General features: G+C 36.1%; 2 protein-coding genes across 5 annotated transcripts in view; both read left to right on the top strand.

The window, feature by feature from the left end:
- Positions 1-18,082, top strand: part of LOC131691722 (protein grainyhead) — a 774,648-nt gene that overhangs the window by 11,968 nt on the left and 744,598 nt on the right. The window lies entirely within an intron of this gene.
- LOC131687920 (uncharacterized) lies at positions 16,844-17,653 on the top strand. Its single transcript, XM_058972014.1, has one exon. The coding sequence runs from the start codon at positions 16,844-16,846 to the stop codon at positions 17,651-17,653; it is 810 nt and encodes a 269-aa protein (XP_058827997.1).

Genomic DNA, 18,082 nt, shown 5'->3' with positions numbered 1-18,082 from the left:
GAATTAAATGAATTAAGTGAATTAAATGAATTAAATGAATTAAATTAATCAAATGAATTAAGTGAACTAAACGATTTAAATGATTGAAATGATTTAAATGATTTAAATGATTTAAATGATTTAAATGATTTAAATGATTTAAATGATTTAAATGATTTAAATGATTTAAATGATTTAAATGATTTAAATGATTTAAATGATTTAAATGATTTAAATGATTTAAATGATTTAAATGATTTAAATGATTTAAATGATTTAAATGATTTAAATGATTTAAATGATTTAAATGATTTAAATGATTTAAATGATTTAAATGATTTAAATGATTTAAATGATTTAAATGATTTAAATGATTTAAATGATTTAAATGATTTAAATGATTTAAATGATTTAAATGATTTAAATGATTTAAATGATTTAAATGATTTAAATGATTTAAATGATTTAAATGATTTAAATGATTTAAATGATTTAAATGATTTAAATGATTTAAATGATTTAAATGATTTAAAAGATTTTAGTTATTTAAATTATTTAAACGAGTTAAATAATTTAAATGACTTAAATGTTATATCACTTCCTAAGGAGAAAATTGATTTAAAACCGTCTTTATGCATGAAGGGCACAAAACCTAACTATAATTAGTACAGGTGTTTGCGGACTGATTTTTTTGATTAAAATTAATTAGGGCCAATTTCTTCATCCTCGGTTCACCAGTACATTTAAACCTGGCTTATGCGTTAAACGCGGGTGAAGAAAATTTGACGAATTCAATGAATTCAAAGATTTCAATTATTTTAATAATGGCCAATAACGAAGCCAGCCACTTCCAACGCAATGCAACCGGGAAAGGAAAGAAATGTTCGTTCCACACTTTCTTGAATTAAATAAATTAAATGGATAAAAAAAGTAAATGAATGAAAATAAAAAAATGAATAGAAAATATGAAACAAAATAAATAGTAAAAAGGAAAAATGAATACATTAAAAAAAATAATCAAAATTAAAAAATAAAAAGATTGAGTAAAATGATTAAAATGAATAAAATAATTAAAACGAATAAAACAATTAAAGATTTAAATTTAATGAAACTAATGGAATGAAAAAAATACAAAAATGAATAACACGAATAAAATGAAGAGGATGAACGACATGTATGAAATTATGAAAATAATAAACCTAAAAAGATAAATAAATTATTGTAATGAATTTAATTAATTTAATAAAATGAAAGAATCAAATGAATAAATTTAGTACAATCAATAATATCAACAGAATTATGAACATCATTATAAGAATAAAATCATTTAAACCATTAAAATCAATATAGTTAATAAAATTAATGAAATTCTGAAAATCCATAAAATCAATACAATTAATTAAATTCGGAAAATCAATAATACTAATAAAATGAACAAAGTGAAAAAATGGAAAAATGAATAAAGTAGATGGAGGAAAAAAAATAATGCAATCAATAATATTTAGTATTTAATAAAATCAATAAAATCAATATAATCTATAAAACCAATAAGATCAATAAAATCAAGAAAGTCAATCAATTTAATACAATCAATAAAATCTATAAAATTAATAGAATCAACGGAATTAATAAAATGAACAAAATGAAAAATGCTTGAAATTAATAAAGTGCATTAAATGAATAAAATGTCTAAATTGTTTAAATGCATAAATTGAATGGAATAACACTAATTAAATGATTCAAAAAAATACAATATACAAACATGAAATCAAATAAATGAGTAATTGATCTAATGTAATTATCGAATAAAATTAATGAAACTCATTAGAATAACAAAAGCATTAATTGGAGCATAATTACCAAAATGGCTCAAATAAATAAACTTAATAAATTCAATGAAATGCAAAAAATACTAAATATTTTATTGAATTAAATAAATAAAAAGAGAACAATTAATAGAATAAACAAAAGCGCAAAGTAATTTAAAATTAGCAAAACAAATTGGATCAACAAAATAAATGGAATACGCTATAAACATTTTTAGAGTGGAAGTGAAGTAATTATTAAAACAAAATTAATGTCATTTAAAAAGAGTGTATATATATTATACAATGTGTATATAATGTATAATATAAATGAAAAGCACGAAATTAATAAAATAACAAATAATATTAAAATTACTATGAGAAATAACGAGAATTAAATGCAGTAAACGAATGAAATAGTAAGAATTACACTGATAAAATTATTTGATTAAATGGTATCTATAAAATATTAAAATTAAAATAAATGCGTGGAAAAATCAAAATTATCAATATGAGTTAAATAATATGAATTCATTAAATGAATGAGTATTTTCGTTTTCATAGATAATTAAATTAAATTACTGAAATGAAAAAAGTAAAATTCATGTTATTCACTAAATAAATAAAGTGAATAAAATGAACAAAATGGATGAAATGATGAAGATTAAAGACAATAAAAAAATTAAGGAATCGAAGACGCGAAAGAAAAATTATATAAAATCAATAAAATGTATAAAAAGGATAAAACCAACAAACTAATATAAATAGCACTAAAACAGTGGAAACCCAAGAAATACTTCAACAGCTAAACATATATTAAAATCGAACTATATTAATTAAATAAAATGACAATCAATGAAATGAATTATATGAATAAAATGAATAAAATGAATTAAATCAATTAAAAGAATTAAATCAATTAAATAATTTAAATTAATTAAATTAATTGAATTAATTAAAATAATTAAATTAATTAAATTAATTAAATCAATTAATTGAATTAAATTGATTAAATGAATTAAATTAAATGATTTAAACGAATTAAATGAGTTAAATGAACTATATGAATTAAATGAATTTTGTGTAAATAAATGAATTAAATGAATTAATTGAATTAAATGAATTAAATAAATTAAATGAATTAAATGAATGAAATGAATTGAATGAATTGAATGAATTGAATGAATTAAATGAATTAAGTAAATTAAATGAAATAATTGAATTGAATGAATTTTAAATGAATTAATTGAATTAAATCAATTAAAATAATTAAATTAATTAAATGAATCAAATGAATTAAATAATTCAAATTAATAAAATTAATTAAATTAATTGAATTAATTAAATTAATTAATTGAATTAAATTAATTAAATTGATTAAATGAATTAAATGAATTAAATTAAATGAATTAAATGAATTAAATTAAATAAATGTATTAAATGAATCTAAGGAATTTAATGAATTAAACTAATTAATTGAATTAAATGAATTAAATGAATGAAATGAATTGAATAAATTAAATAAATTAATGAATTGAATGAATTAAATGAATTAAATGAATTGAATGAATTAAATGAATTAAATAAATTAAATGAAATAAATGAATTTTAAATGAATTAATTGAATTAAATGAATTAAATTAATTAAATGAATTAAATGAATTAAATTAATTAAATGAATTAAATGAATTAAATGAATTAAATGAATCAAATGAATTAAATAATTTTAATGATTTAAATGATTTAAGTGATTTAAATTATTTAAATGATTTAAATGATTTAAATAATTTAAATGACTTAAATGTTATATTACTCCCTAAGGAGAAAATTGGTTTAAAACCGTCTTTATGCATGAAGTGCGCAAAACCTAACTATAATTAGTACAGGTGTTTGCGGACTGATTTTTTTGATTAAAATAAATTAGGGCCAATTTCTTCATCCTCGCTTAACTTTTAAACCAGGTTCACCAGTACGTTTAAACCTGGCTTATGCGTTAAACGCGGGTGAAGAAAATTTGACGAATTCAATGAATTCAAAGATTTTAATTATTTTAATAATGGCCAATAACGAAGCCGGCCACTTCCAACGCAATGCAACCGGGAAAGGAAAGAAATGTTCGTTCCACACTTTCTTGAATTAAATAAATTAAATGGATAAAAAAGGAAATGAATAAAAAGAAAAAATGAATAAAAGGTATGAAACAAAATAAATAGTAAAAAGGAAAAATGAATACATTAAATAAAATGATCAAAATGAAAAAAAATTAAAAGATTGAGTAAAATTATTAAAATGAAAAAAATAATTAAAACGAACAAAACAATTAAAGAAATAAATTTAATAAAACTAATGGAATGAAAAAAAATACAAAAATGAATAACACGAATAAAATGAAGAGGATGAACGACATGTATGAAATTATGAAATTAATAAACCTAATAAAATAATTGAATTAATGTAATGAATTTAGTTAATTTAATGAAATGAAGGAATCAAATGAATAAATTGAGTACAATCAATAATATCAACAGAATTATGAACATCATTATAACAATAAAATCATTAAAACCATTAAAATCAATAAAAACAACAAATTCATCATTAAAATCAATACAGTTAATTAAATTAATGAAATTCTGAAAATCTATAAAATCAATACAATTAATGAAATTCGGAAAATCAATAATACTAATAAAATGAACAAAGTGAAAAATGGAAATATGAATAAAGTAGATGGAGGAATAAAAATAATGCAATCAATAATATCAATGCAATTTATTTTATTTATTAAGTTTATTTATTTGAGCCATTTTGGTAATTATACTCCAATTAATGCTTTTGTTATTCTAATGTGTTTCATTAATTTTATTCGATAATTACATTAGATTAATTACTCATTTATTTGATTTCATGTATGTATATTGTATTTTTGAATCATTTAATTACTGTTAATCCATTCAATTTATGCATTTAAACAATTTGGACATTTTATTCATTTAATGCACTTTATTCATTTCAAGCATTTTTCATTTTGTTCATTTTAATTATTTCGTTTATTCTATTGATTTTATTGATTTTCTTGATTGCATTAAATTAATTGATTTTCTTGATTATATTGATCTTATTGGTTTTATAGATTATATTGATTTTATTAAAAAAAATAAATAAAATTCGAGTAACCCAAAATTCGTATATTCGTATGTCCAACTAGAATAAAAGATTCTGAAAACCTTTAAAACTGCTAAAATTGTTTTATTTCAGTGCTTTATCAATGTACAAAATGTTTTATCCATTTTAACACGTTAGAATATTGAACAATAAAAAAAAGTTGCGAGCTTTAGCTTAAAAAAATTTGAAATAATTGCCAACTAGTTTCACAAAAAATTGTATTTAAAATAAACAAACTCTTAAAAGTAAATTTGATCCATCCCACTCTAAAGGAAAATAAATTCTCGTTTGTAATTTATTACTCTTGCTCAAATCTGAGATTTATTTGTTTTATAAAAAATTCACACTTTATGAAGCTTCATAAAAATAAGGTAAAGGCAAATTTCGGTTTTTTGTAGTTTTTGTACCCAAAAATTGAACAAAATACTCAAAAAGTATAACAAACCAGTATTTCATAAGTTTAGAGTAAAAATCATTTCAAACTAAAATGATTCGGTAGACTATTCTGGTTTAATAAGCGATCTACGAAAAAAGTTTCGAGTGATCAAAGTCACCCCGATGATCAAAGTCACCCCGGTTTACGGTACTTGAGGAGTGCGCAGTAGTATATGCGGCCTCTAGCAAAATCAAGTGTCGGACTTACATTCCTTCCCTTTCCTTCAGCGATCTACGTTCGGGCCTGGCCGGCGCTTCAAGTGTAATCAAAGTTATAAGAGAGACTTCAAGAGCGCCATAAAACCTCATTTGTTACAAGAAATCCACACTAACGCCCCGTAGTAGCAGATTTTCGAATTAAACTAATCACTATCCACGGTATTTGTCTTGTTATCAGTATATCTGAAGCAACGAACTTCTGATAGTCAGAATTACTTATTTGAAAAAGTTCAACATGCATTATTACACATACATCTTAACGCCATGAGATAACAGTGTACTGCACAAAAATGATTAAATTCATCCCGCGCACCTTTTCCTTTTGAACAAATTTGTTAAAAATACGGACTTTGTATTCCGTTAGGGACACGAGATTAAAGAATTTAACATGATTTATTTCACATGTACGTTAGCGCCGCGTAGTGACGAAACCGAACCGTCTTGGCCTTCAGAACAATTTGACTGAGGAGAGTCGCTTTGCAAATAAGCACAAGCTTGAAATATAGCATTCTGAATTTGCCCTTGTAAAGTGTAAAGTGTAAAGTGTAAAGTGTAAATTTTTGTCGGGTAGTGTAAGTTCAAGCAGCAGATATAAGAAAACTACACAACGTAAAAAACCATAATTCAAGAAATGGCAAGTAATTACCGGGGCATAGCGTAGTTGGTAAATCGATTCCCTTGTACGCAGCTCACCTTTGTTCGATTCCCAACCCCGCACATAGGGTTAGAGATTTTTGAAGAATGGTGCTAAAAGGCTAAAACCTCCACAATCGAAAAAGGGCTTTTCATGCGTGTAGTGTCATGAAATTAAACCTAGCAACATTTAAAACAAACACCATATGTGAAAATTACGTGATCTGCGAAATTCTACGCCATGCTAAATTAGTATCAAACGTGAAATTATGTCATTTTGGAGCTCGTCATGAGACGTAAATTTACTCGATTTAATCAAAGTTATAAGAGAGACTAAGTGTATATTACGACCTCGAGCATCATTATTCGTTTGATAAGGTCCACCCTACTAGTACATTCTTAAACACTCCGACAATTTTCAGCAGATAAAGTAAACCAACGACCATCCAACTATTACCCCAGGTCATGATCGAAGCTGAACTGTTACTTCCATACCAGTTTCATACCAGACTTTGTCACTGCCCCCGAACGGCATCGGCACTAGGACTGAATCAGACCCGTTACATGTTGATGCTATTTGAACCGGTTCACCGGGTGAATAAAAACCAATTCTAACTCAACCTGAGCCAGCTAATCCACTTTAAATCTGTGCCCGCCCCTGCAGTAGCTGCTGTTGTGGTTGTTGTTATTATTGACGCCTCTGCTTACCACCACCGGTGAACCTGAACTCGGAAAGGGCCAGACCGTGATTGGCGAACACGTTGCCCCATCGTCGACACTGCTGCCTGCTGCCGGTTGATGACGCTACCTACCGGACCACAACAACAACCAGTGTAACCAGTCGAACCCGTTCAGCACTCAAGATCCAGTCAAACGTGCACGTGATTCTGACGTTTGAAGCATAGCAACATTGCAATCTGCTTACTGATGATGAGCCGTGTCGTGTATCGCCGCACACGGAATCGAACCCGTCAAACATCTTGCGTCACGGGCAGACAGTGTCAAAATTTCGACGAACTAAGTGCGACCGGATGGTTGCTAGTTGAGATGGGATGCCCTCGGGCGTAGTGAAAACAGCAAGCACAGTATCGAAAACGTTCCTCTCCGATCGTCACTTTACACCTCGAAGATAATTTTCGCGCGATCGAGCAAGCTCTTTGCAGCTAGGGAAATGATGGCTAACGTGCCACAAGAGATGGTTGCTTCGCGTACGACGTTTGGCGCCTTCAAGCTATTACGAATTTTAGTGGGTTTTTTGGAGCAGTTGTAGAAATCCCGTTCATCGCTTGCGTACCCGTTGATGTCTCTTCGATAGTAGATTATTTTTGATTGTGTTTCATAATCGATAGAAAAACGATTTTGCTCAAAAAATACCCTAAAGGGATCATGATAATCCATTTCTTATTCAGAACAGATAGAGCTGAGTTTACGGTAACAAAAAAGAAAAATGAATGCTGTTCACGATTATCCCAGTGCTTTCGCTGCAGCATCATCAACATCCGGATCTTCGGTGATTGTTTTTTGTTTCATTAATGATGCTGCTGCTGCTCGCTTCGACCAACCGACCATCCGACAGTTAGCCTAAAGGCGGCAGAAAATCAGCCGAGTTTCTTATGGCGGCGAGGGTTACCACAGCCGAGCTCACGTCCGTTGTAGTTCTTTCTCTTTTCTCATGTATGCAATTAAAGCATAATAAAGACCCGTGAAGGGAAACTCGAAAAAGCGCAACAGCCTCCGTATGCATTATGGCAGAAAATAATATACGTGTATACAACTATCACCCTCTCAACTCTCGTCGGGATACTTTTTAGTCTTACTCACATGTCCGTTACAAGTCTGCCTTTCCAATGTGTTCGATCCTGGTGCACAATCATGCCAGGACCTGCCATGTTTTCATTCTTGAACTTTCTTTTTTTCGGCTACGAAAACCGCGGTCGTTGGGAGAAGGTACATTTCTCATGCCATTTTCTCACAAGACAGGATTGTGCAAAAATGCTGCTGCCGGTACTCGATATGAACACGAAAACGGGTTCGTTATTTTTTGGCGGTTCGGTTGTTTTGCTTTTCGACAGCATGGTGGCGAAATTTCGACTTGAATTGTAGTAAAGAATTGGTGCATTGGTATACTGTTTGTGAGGGATTGATTGAACTGTTCGAAAGTGTTTAAATTAAATTATATGGTCATGTAGATTGAATAATAAGAAAATGAAAAACCTTTATGTTCAAACAAATTCGACAAATTTTCAAGCCCTTTCAAGCCCTCAAAATACGATAGTAATCGATTCGGTGCGATTGTTTTCAATCTATACTCCACCCAAAACGGGATCAAAGCGCTAAAATTACGACCGCGCTGCGGAACTTGACCTTCCATTTCACCCGCGCCGATACCAACTGTGCAGGATCGATACAAGATTATTGTTTTCCAAGAGTGCAGTAAGTACTAACATTGACAATTTGAGCCCGTCACAACCGAACAGATTCAACAGTCCTGTTTGATGCAACCAACCGGCAATAACTTCGATTACCTGTCCACTCACTCGATGAAAGCCATTTAATGAGAGGCCCCCTAATCGCCCATCAAATCGGTCCCAGAAGAACCAAACTGCGCTAATCCCCTTGACATGCATGAGCGTCGCTCGTCGTCGGCACATCATGTCCCGTTGCAGAGCATTGCGTGTGTTTGCTTGCTCTTGTCATCCCACATTGCCGCCAATCTACCGCGAGCCAATGGAGATATTCAAAACATACGCCAAACAATTTCTCATTAGTTTGAATTTATTACCTTGGAAATTGGAGTCCACATCCCCGGGGGAAATCTCACGAACGCCTTTCCAGTCCATAACTGTTCCGGCGAGTCGTTCAGGGCGGGCACACGATCGCTGCGGCATGTAGCATCCAGGAAACGTTCCCGATATAGGTGGCTTGTTATCAAAGTACCTGTAGTTAATTTCTATTACGTCTATTTTTTGTGCAACCTACTCGTACTGCACTGGTGCATTGCTTTGGTTCGGATTTCCACGTGTTTGTGTTTGCGCAAGAAGGAATTTTTCTAGGTCTCTGCTTGATCCAGCTTTTCGCTAATGGTCCCGCCCGCCACCTCAACCGTCTAGTGTGGAGCTGGAAAAGGTGGAATGTGTTTCCATTACATAAATTTTCCTCCCTCGCTACTGCTGCCTACGTGCAGTTATCTGCTCGGAGTTCTGTAAAAGGGTATGAAATTCATCTCTGGAACAGTTTTTCTTTCGCCCTACGTTGGAATTGGTCCACCGCGCTGAGGAGCCGAGGAGATATTCCGCATTGTGCTCTTTTTCAATCGACTGCAACGACGTTTCAAAACTTCAAGAGCCGTCGCCTGGATAGCGGCTACGGCGGACGTAGGAGAATGGTGATCCGGACGGACGCGTGTTTGAAGATTGTACTTTTTAAGATAAGTGCGAACGAGAACCAAGTAACGGTTATCTTGACTAGCTGTGGATCCCCAATGGCAACTCTATTTTCATTTGACGGTTGCTCGAAGTCGTCATCGCCGCTGTAGGTTTGCCGGCTGGCGCATTACGGATTAAAAGTTTCTCCTCGTGGTAGAGTTATAAGCGGACCACTCGATCGCATAGCAACTATTTTTTTAGTTGTATTTCTGAAATCGATTCGTTAAAATTGGTACGGCTAAACGATCGTTGATTTTTCTAATATTTTTTTGTGTCATTCGATTAAAATATGTGCATAACCTGCTCACTTCCATTTAGTTGCTTTTCTCAATTGAAAGGTATAGTAATGCCATTACAAATCTTTTTTTAAAAATTATGTCACCCCCCCCCCCCTTCAAAACTGCTGGAAAAAATCAGGGGGCAAATATTTTTTTTAACAACCTCAATTAAAAAAATTGTCACTTTTTATAAAAAAATTGCTTTCATAGAGTTTTGATTTTCGTCATTGAAAACTATTCTAGTAGTTTTGGAAATTGCATGATTTTTTTTTATTTGGACCAAGAATGGTCAATATGGTAGATAGGACGTCCGAATAAAATCGTCGATCCAGTCTAACATCAAACGAAACGTTTACTGTTCGCGGAAGGAAGGAGCCGCTCGAATTCTCAAACAAACATCTCTTGGCAAGGCTAACAGATCGACTTCTGAATCGATCCCATTTTAAACGCAACAGTCGATAGAGATCGGTAGTTGCACTCTAAAATAATTTCTATAAGGAAACAATCTGAATTCACATAAGACTCCTGGCGATTCATTTGTGGTTTAATATTCATTATGCATGAGATTTACCGAAAGGCTTTTGAAATTTAAAGATTTAATATGGGCTCGCAGTGTTCATACCGTATTTCCGCACCCATATGTGCGATTCGTATGAACTTCACCAGATCAAAGTCTGCTACTAAATCATCCATCTAAGACTAAGCTTGTGAAAATTGAATTAGCCGTTTTCCAAGGAGAGCCGGGAATCCATTATCCATGTTAATGTTTGTGGCCTTAGAGTGACAGGAAAGATGAAAAGTGTGCGAGGATATACCCACAGCGTCCATCAAGCGATATGGTACAGCATTGGTAACCGGACACGGTTTGAATAACGAGTGAAAGTGGAAAACAGCGATCTTTCAGAAGGACGTGTCCGTCGAAGAATTTAAATTTGGGGGAATCCTCTTCAACCTAAATGCGAACGAGTTAATGGTAGTACTAACAAGGGCGTGTAATGCAACCATACCGAGAAATGGGAGACCGAGAAACGGTCGTCGGCTGTAATACGACGATTACCGATTTACGTATAAGTTATTCCGACCTTGGAGAAGATGTTAGGGTGCTCGTAGTGACACCGAAAGAGGGAAACGAGCTGCGCGAGCCCCTTTTAACAAAGCATTCGAGCTGAACAAGAAAGCTTGAATTGATGAGCTTTGCCACAAAGCCAACGCTAATTCTCGAGGAGACGCCTACAAAGTTATGCCAAAAAAAAAGATAAAAGGCCCAACTGCACCACCTGAAAGGTGTCCGGAGAAGCTAGAGGTCACCATCGAAAGGTTTTCGCCGCAACTTGAACCAATCTTCGCCGTACAGTGAGGAGGATGATCACGAAAAAGAAGCTCGAATTACCGACAAGCAGCTGATCGAGATGGCGAAAGCCATGAGTGGAAGGACCCAAAGGACCCCTGATAAAAGCGATATATGAGAACCCGGATATGTTCAGAATGATCCGATAACTGGAAGCGACAGAAGCTGATGCTGCTTCCGATGCCAGGAAAACTTGGAGATCTTCCAGCGTATAGATCAATATGTCTCTTGGTACTGTTAGAGAGAGTAATCCTGAACAAGCTAACTAAGTACACGGACCGTGAGAACGGCTTGTCATGCAATTCGACTTCGTTATAGACAGGTCTACAGTGAATTCCACCCGAACGGTTGTGGGAGCTGTGATGACAACAGAGAAAAGGATATCGCTATTGCGTGGTGGTGACCTTAGACGTGAATAATGCTTCAATAGTACTAGCTAGGAAGCAATCGCCCATTCGTTGTACAGCATGAGTAACTCTGCAGAATATTACAGAGCTACTTTCAGTACCGAACACTGATCTATGAAACAGAAAACTACGACTGACGTTCCTCAGCCCGGCGCTGTGGAACGCAGTGTACGATGGAGTATTGAAGCTGAGCCTTCTCAGAGATGTAACGATTTTCGGTTTCGCGAATAATGTGGTGTTCCAAGTATTCGGAGAATCACTAGAAGAGCTGGAGGCCCTCGCCACGGAGACGATTGCCCATCATAAAACAGAGTTGGTGTTTGTGAATGTCTGAACTGTTGTCTAGAAATGAATCGCGTATTACCTGTAGGACAGTTGAAACCTGAAAGTGGCAGAGTCAAAGATTGCTTGGATTAACTGCATATGTTGTCACTCACGATGAGTGCAAGTGTGATTCCGTAGATGTCCGGTATGGAATGCATTGTATAATTAGAGCTCTTAAGTAACCCACCAGGTGTTGACTAGCAGCCGAAAGACAGCAACAGGCGAAAATCGCGGTCGGAGAACATATCATCGACTCGAACTTTCAAAGTTACGACGATTATGCTAAGGGGAAGGCTATGAGAGTAACCACAGCTTTGGTTGAGGCGCCAGTATACCGGGCACCACGAACCATCTGGAATCGCCGGAACGAAGCCCGTGAGCAGACTAGTTACACCGTCAGGAACTAGATCGAGTGAAGCGCCAGCGGTTGGTCGTCAAGTTTTCAGCGAACCGGAAGCAGCGAACCAGAAGCTACGCTTCATCCGGTATCGCCGAACCAACATCGCCAAGTATTGGTTAGCCATTTGAGTAGGATTTATGGACTATCCGAGTAGATTGCGACAAAACTAGGAGCTAAATGACTCACGCAACGGGCATCGGTATCGGGAGAAATTCCGCCGCCGAGGAATAAATGACTCACTGAGATGACTCGCGTAAACAGGAATTAAATGGCTCACAGAAACGGGAGCCAAATGGCTCACTGAAGTTCCCAACTGCAATTAACCGAATAGGTGTTCGGAGCTAAACGGCTCGAATGTAAGCTCTATTGTATCATTTTGTCATAATTTGTCCTGGACAATATATAATCATTTTTATACAAAGACATACCTTAAATACCACCTTTAAAGCTGAAATGGATTGTTAAAATCATGTAAATGGAACAAGCGAAATGGAAATTTCAACAAAAGAACATTCTATTCGAAATATCTCGTGATCTTGATCTTGTACAGGGTATCTATCTTCGGAAAACCTGTTCGGAAGATCAAGAGCTGTGAAAGACCAAATAGTTTTCAACTCTACCACTAGGTAGTGCCAGTGATCATGCTATTTTTTGAGTTCACTGTATCTCAGTGTATCTCTCGAATCAGTCTCCTCACGTTTTGATGCAGTCTCGTGGGGCAGAAGGAAGGAAGAAAAGTAAGGACTGTTTTAAGTGGCTATGCACGAAAGTGAGTCACAGCCATTGTCAATGCACTTTTGAAACTTTTCAACTTTACTATAATAAACACACTTATAGACATTTTCACATCGACGAACTGAATCTAGTGATATATAACACTCGACACTCCGGGTCTAACTTGACAAGTCGAGTTTCAGAGTGATTGCATTCCTTATATGAAAAAGGCAAATATGAACTGATGATTCCTATACGTTTCATAAATCCATACGACTGCACAACAAGATGGGGGAAAATGTAAGTATTTTGAAGATGTACACGGAACAGAGCCAAATGACTATCATGTACCAAACAAACAAATCTACAAGTTTTCAAACACAAGCAATAAACCAAACCTGCCGTTTCCACTAGAGCTCGAAAAATTATAGTATGCACGGAATATACGTTCGCCAGTTCGCCAGTCCATATGTAAAATGCTACAATCCTGTTTTTGTACAATTGTTATCAAGCAGGGTCATCTTTGACCAATTTCCATGCCTTTTGTGTAAAGTCGGTCCATGTGCAACTACAACGGTACGAAAACTATCTAAGCCAAAAGTTCGGATAATACCTAAAAGTACTCTTTAATGTTCATGTTAAGTTCTTAGTGATCATTCAAGCTTTTATTTGGAATTTAGAAACAGATTAAACAGCTATTAGAAATTGTACTGTTCGGAAAATTATTTAAAACGAAAAACTTAACCATCCCTTTCTTATATGAACTTTTGATTGATTCAATAAAGTTTGCTTGAATTGCTTTAGTAAAACAGCCCCGCTATCCGAAAACACCCTGCGGAAACGTCCACGAGGACGATCGCAGGAAAATGTAAAATGAAAAAAAAACTTTTTTTGTTTTAATAAAAATAAATATTTATTTTTCCCTTCAGAAAAAAAAATTGTACCTGGACATAATTTTTAAAAAAGATTTGTAATGGCCTAATTGCTCTGAAAATCGATATTGTAACCTAGGCCCGGAGGGCCGAGTTCATATACCACGCGATTTAGTTCGTCGGGTACGGAAAATGTCTGTGTGTGTATGTATGTGCGTCTGTGTATTTGACCACAAATCTCACTTACTTTTCTCAGAGATGGATGAATCGATTTTCACAAACTTAGTCTCAAACGAAAGGTACAACGTTTCCATCGGCTATTGAATTTTGTAATGAATCCGACCTCCGGATCCGGAATTGCAGGATGGTGAGTATAAACACGCAGCAAATTCCGATTTCAACAAATTCTGAAATAATTGTATAAAGGTGAAAATTTTTCCAAAATGTGACCACAACTGCATGGTCAATAACAGCCAATCAAAGTCTCTTTTGCCACATTGGCCACCATAATCGGTTCCGGAAGACGCGGCGCACGTATACCAATTCAGAATAGCAGTCACATCGGTTTTTCGGAGATGGCTCAACCGATTTGATCAAACTTACAGTCTGAAATGAAAGTGTGTTTTATCTCCGTACCAAAATTCATCCCGATCCGATTTTCGGTTCCGGTGTTACGGATTGCGGCGTGCGGTCACATAGCAAAGATACAAATATTGCAAAAAGTGAATTATTTATTAGATTTTTCATATATAGTGCGACAAAATAACGAACAACGGCAAAAGTAGTACAGGAATACACTAAATAATGGCAAAACAGTATTCATATTAGCTGAATATCCCTAGGGGCCATACATAAATGACGTAGCATTTTGGGGGGTATACCAAATTTGTGACGAAGTGTGACGAGGGGAGGGTAGGGTCAGAAGCTATGCGACGTAACATTAAGTTTAATTGTTTAGTAATTTAGTTGAACGTTTATTTCTTAGAAACATTGGCAGCCGCAGGATTGTGAAATAAGCTCCATAACATAGAAAATTCAAAACAAAACTAGTAGAGGACGGGTATAGCGTAGTTGGTAAATCGATTGCCTTATACGCAGCTCACCTGGGTTCGATTCCCAAAACCGCACATGGGGTTTAGAGATATTTCTATCCCGAAAAGTGACGATGATTCTATGGTACTTATTTTGTAGGAAATTTGCTGTTATGATGAAAATTTTATCAACATCCGTCAAACAGGGGTGGGATCGTTATTTACAAGGAGGAGGTTAGAATTTTGTGACAAAATGCTACGATGGGGAGAGGGAGGGCTCAAAAATCGTCGAAAAAAAGCTAAGTCATTTGTGTACGGCCCACTATTCGACTTCAACACGAAGGTGGGCTCTGATAACTCGGACTATGAGCACGTCATGGGACGTCATGGCCTCGGAGAAATGAGCGAAAACGGAGAGCTGATTGCAGAGTTTTGTGGCAACAATGACATGGTGATCGGGGGATCGCTCTTCCTCCATCGGCCAGTACACAAAGTGACATGGGTTTCCCGTGATGGCTTCACGGAGAATCAAATCGACCACATCTGCATCAACCGAAAATGGAGAAGGAGCCTCCTTGATGTGCGTAACAAGCGTAGCGTCCGACCACCATCTCCTAATCGGCGAGATCCGGCTGCGTATTGCAAGGATTCATCGACAGGAGGAGAAGATCGGGCGTCGGTTTAACACACGTCGTATGGAAGATGCTGCGGTAAGAAGGTCCGTAAGAAGGTAAGAAGATATTCCGGAAGGTGGAAGCGCAGAAGATCAATGGACCGCCATCAAGAACGCCTTCATCGCCACCGGCGAGAATAATCTGGGTGAGCTACGTACCCAGAGAAAACAGTGGATCACATATGACACCTGGTAGAAGATAGAGGAACGAAGGGACGCCAAAGCCACGATTGAGCAAGCTAAAACACGAGGAGCCAAAGCCACAGCCCGTCAGCGCTATTCGGCTCTAGAGAAGGAAGTGAAACGCTCATGTAGACGGGACAAAAGAGCGTGGGCAGATTCCCTAGCCGACGAAGGTGAGAAAGCCGCAAACACTGGCGACATCCGCCTTAGTGGGACAAAGATTAATGCTACGATACCCGTGAAAGACACATCTGGACAGTTGTTAATCGACCGCGCTGATCAGCTGAAACGCTGGTTCGAACACTTTGGAAAACCTTTTTCAAGTGTCGGCCACGCCACCAACAACTCGGCATGATCTGCCAAAGGTTCGACGTTTGACGCGGGTAACAACACCGAAGCTCCATCATTGCAAGAGATAGAAGCAGCCATCCGGAGCATGAAATCGAACAGAGCCCCAGGGGTCGATCGCATATCAGCAGAGATGCTCAAAGCTGACCCAGTAGTATCTGCACAATTGTTGTATCATTTATTCTACAATATCTGGGAGACCGTGACTTTTCCGGCCGACTGGATGCAACGCGTCTTAGTGAAGGTACCCAAAAAGGGTGACCTAACTATATGCGATAATTGGCGGGGCATCATATTACTGTGTATCGTTCTCAAAGTTCTCTGCAAAGTGATCCTGAACCGGATACAGGAGAAGATTGACGCAACTCTCCGACGGCAGCAAGCAGGATTCCGTGCCGAACGATCCTGTGCGGACCATATTGTCACGCTCCGTATCATCCTGGAGCAAGTCAATGAATTCCAAGAGTCTCTTAGTGTTCATCGACTACGAAAAAGCTTTCGACCGTCTCAATCACGAAAATATGTGGGGAGCCCTGAGACGCAAGCGAGTCCCTGAGAACATCATCGGTCTAATTTAAGCAAAGTACGAAGCGTTTTCATTTCGATGGTGTCTGACCCCATTCGGGTAGTGGCTGGAGTTAGGCAAGGATATATTCTATCACCGCTACTGTTCCTCATCGTAATCGACGAGATCCTGGTAGGAGCGATTGACCGTGAACCAAATCGTGGGTTGCTGTGGCAACCTATTACTATGGAGCATCAGAATGACTTCGAATTGTCTGATGACGTTGCTCTCCTAGCACAACGGCGCTCTGACATGCCGAGTATGCAGAGTAAGCTTGATGATCTTGCCGATCGCTCCTCAGCGGCAGGTCTCCAAATCAACGTCAACAAGACCAAATCGTTGGATATAAACACGGTCAACCCTTCCAGCTTTACGGTAGCTGGACAAGCAGTGGAGAATGTCGAAAGCTACCAATTTCTTGGTAGCCAAATGGCGTGTGATGGAGGCACCAAGATCGACATAGGAGCACGGATCAAAAAGGCGAGGGCTGCTTTTGCGAATTTAAGAAATATCTGGAAAAATAATCAGATTAGTCGACGCACCAAAACCCGAATATTCAACTCGAACGTGAAATCTGTACTACTGTATGCCGGTGAAACCTGGTGCGTATCAGTGGAGAACAGTAGATGCCTGCGGTACATAATTCGTGCATGGTGGCCTCACAACTGGATCTCTAATGCTGAGCTCCATCGTCGATGTCATCAGAAGCCGATAGCGACAGAAATTCGGGAACGAAAGGGAACGTGGGTCGGCCACGCTCTGCACGGGAGCGGAGACGAAATTTGCAAGCAAGCGTTAGAACGTTGGAACCCAGGACATCGCAGCAGAGGCAGACCCAGAGGCTCATAGCGGCGCAGCCTCAACAAGGAAATAAAAGAAGTCGACGAAAGTTTGACCTGGCAGCAGCTTAAGGCGATGGCTGTCAATCGCCTAGGATGGCGATCTTTCACAACGGCCCTTTGCACCATCAGGGGTGCGCAGGAATAAAAGTAGTAGTAGTAAGTAATATCCCAATTGCACGAGCCACGATAGCCCACTTGGTTCTTAATTTTGCGATGAACACTACTTCATCTTTGGCAGTTTTATTTAAATTCTGAAAAGCGCCAAATAACCTAAAATTTATCCTGCAAAATTTAATTGTTTTTAGCAAGGTCACATCAAATTGCTAAGTGAATTAAATCATTTTAATCATCATGCTTCCAGTACATATCTTCCTTCCTTGTGTGTATCATTACATATTTATGCGTTTCATAGACATCAAATAACTCAGTTAGTGTT

Source organism: Topomyia yanbarensis, chromosome 3 (assembly GCF_030247195.1).
Source record: "Topomyia yanbarensis strain Yona2022 chromosome 3, ASM3024719v1, whole genome shotgun sequence".
Lineage (NCBI taxonomy): Eukaryota > Metazoa > Arthropoda > Insecta > Diptera > Culicidae > Topomyia > Topomyia yanbarensis.
This window is presented reverse-complemented; position numbering and strand designations above follow the sequence as displayed.

Excerpts from the sequence above, each read along its gene's own strand:
- LOC131687920 (XM_058972014.1), top strand. The coding sequence starts at position 16,844 with ATGGTGTCTGACCCCATTCGGGTAGTGGCTGGAGTTAGGCAAGGATAT.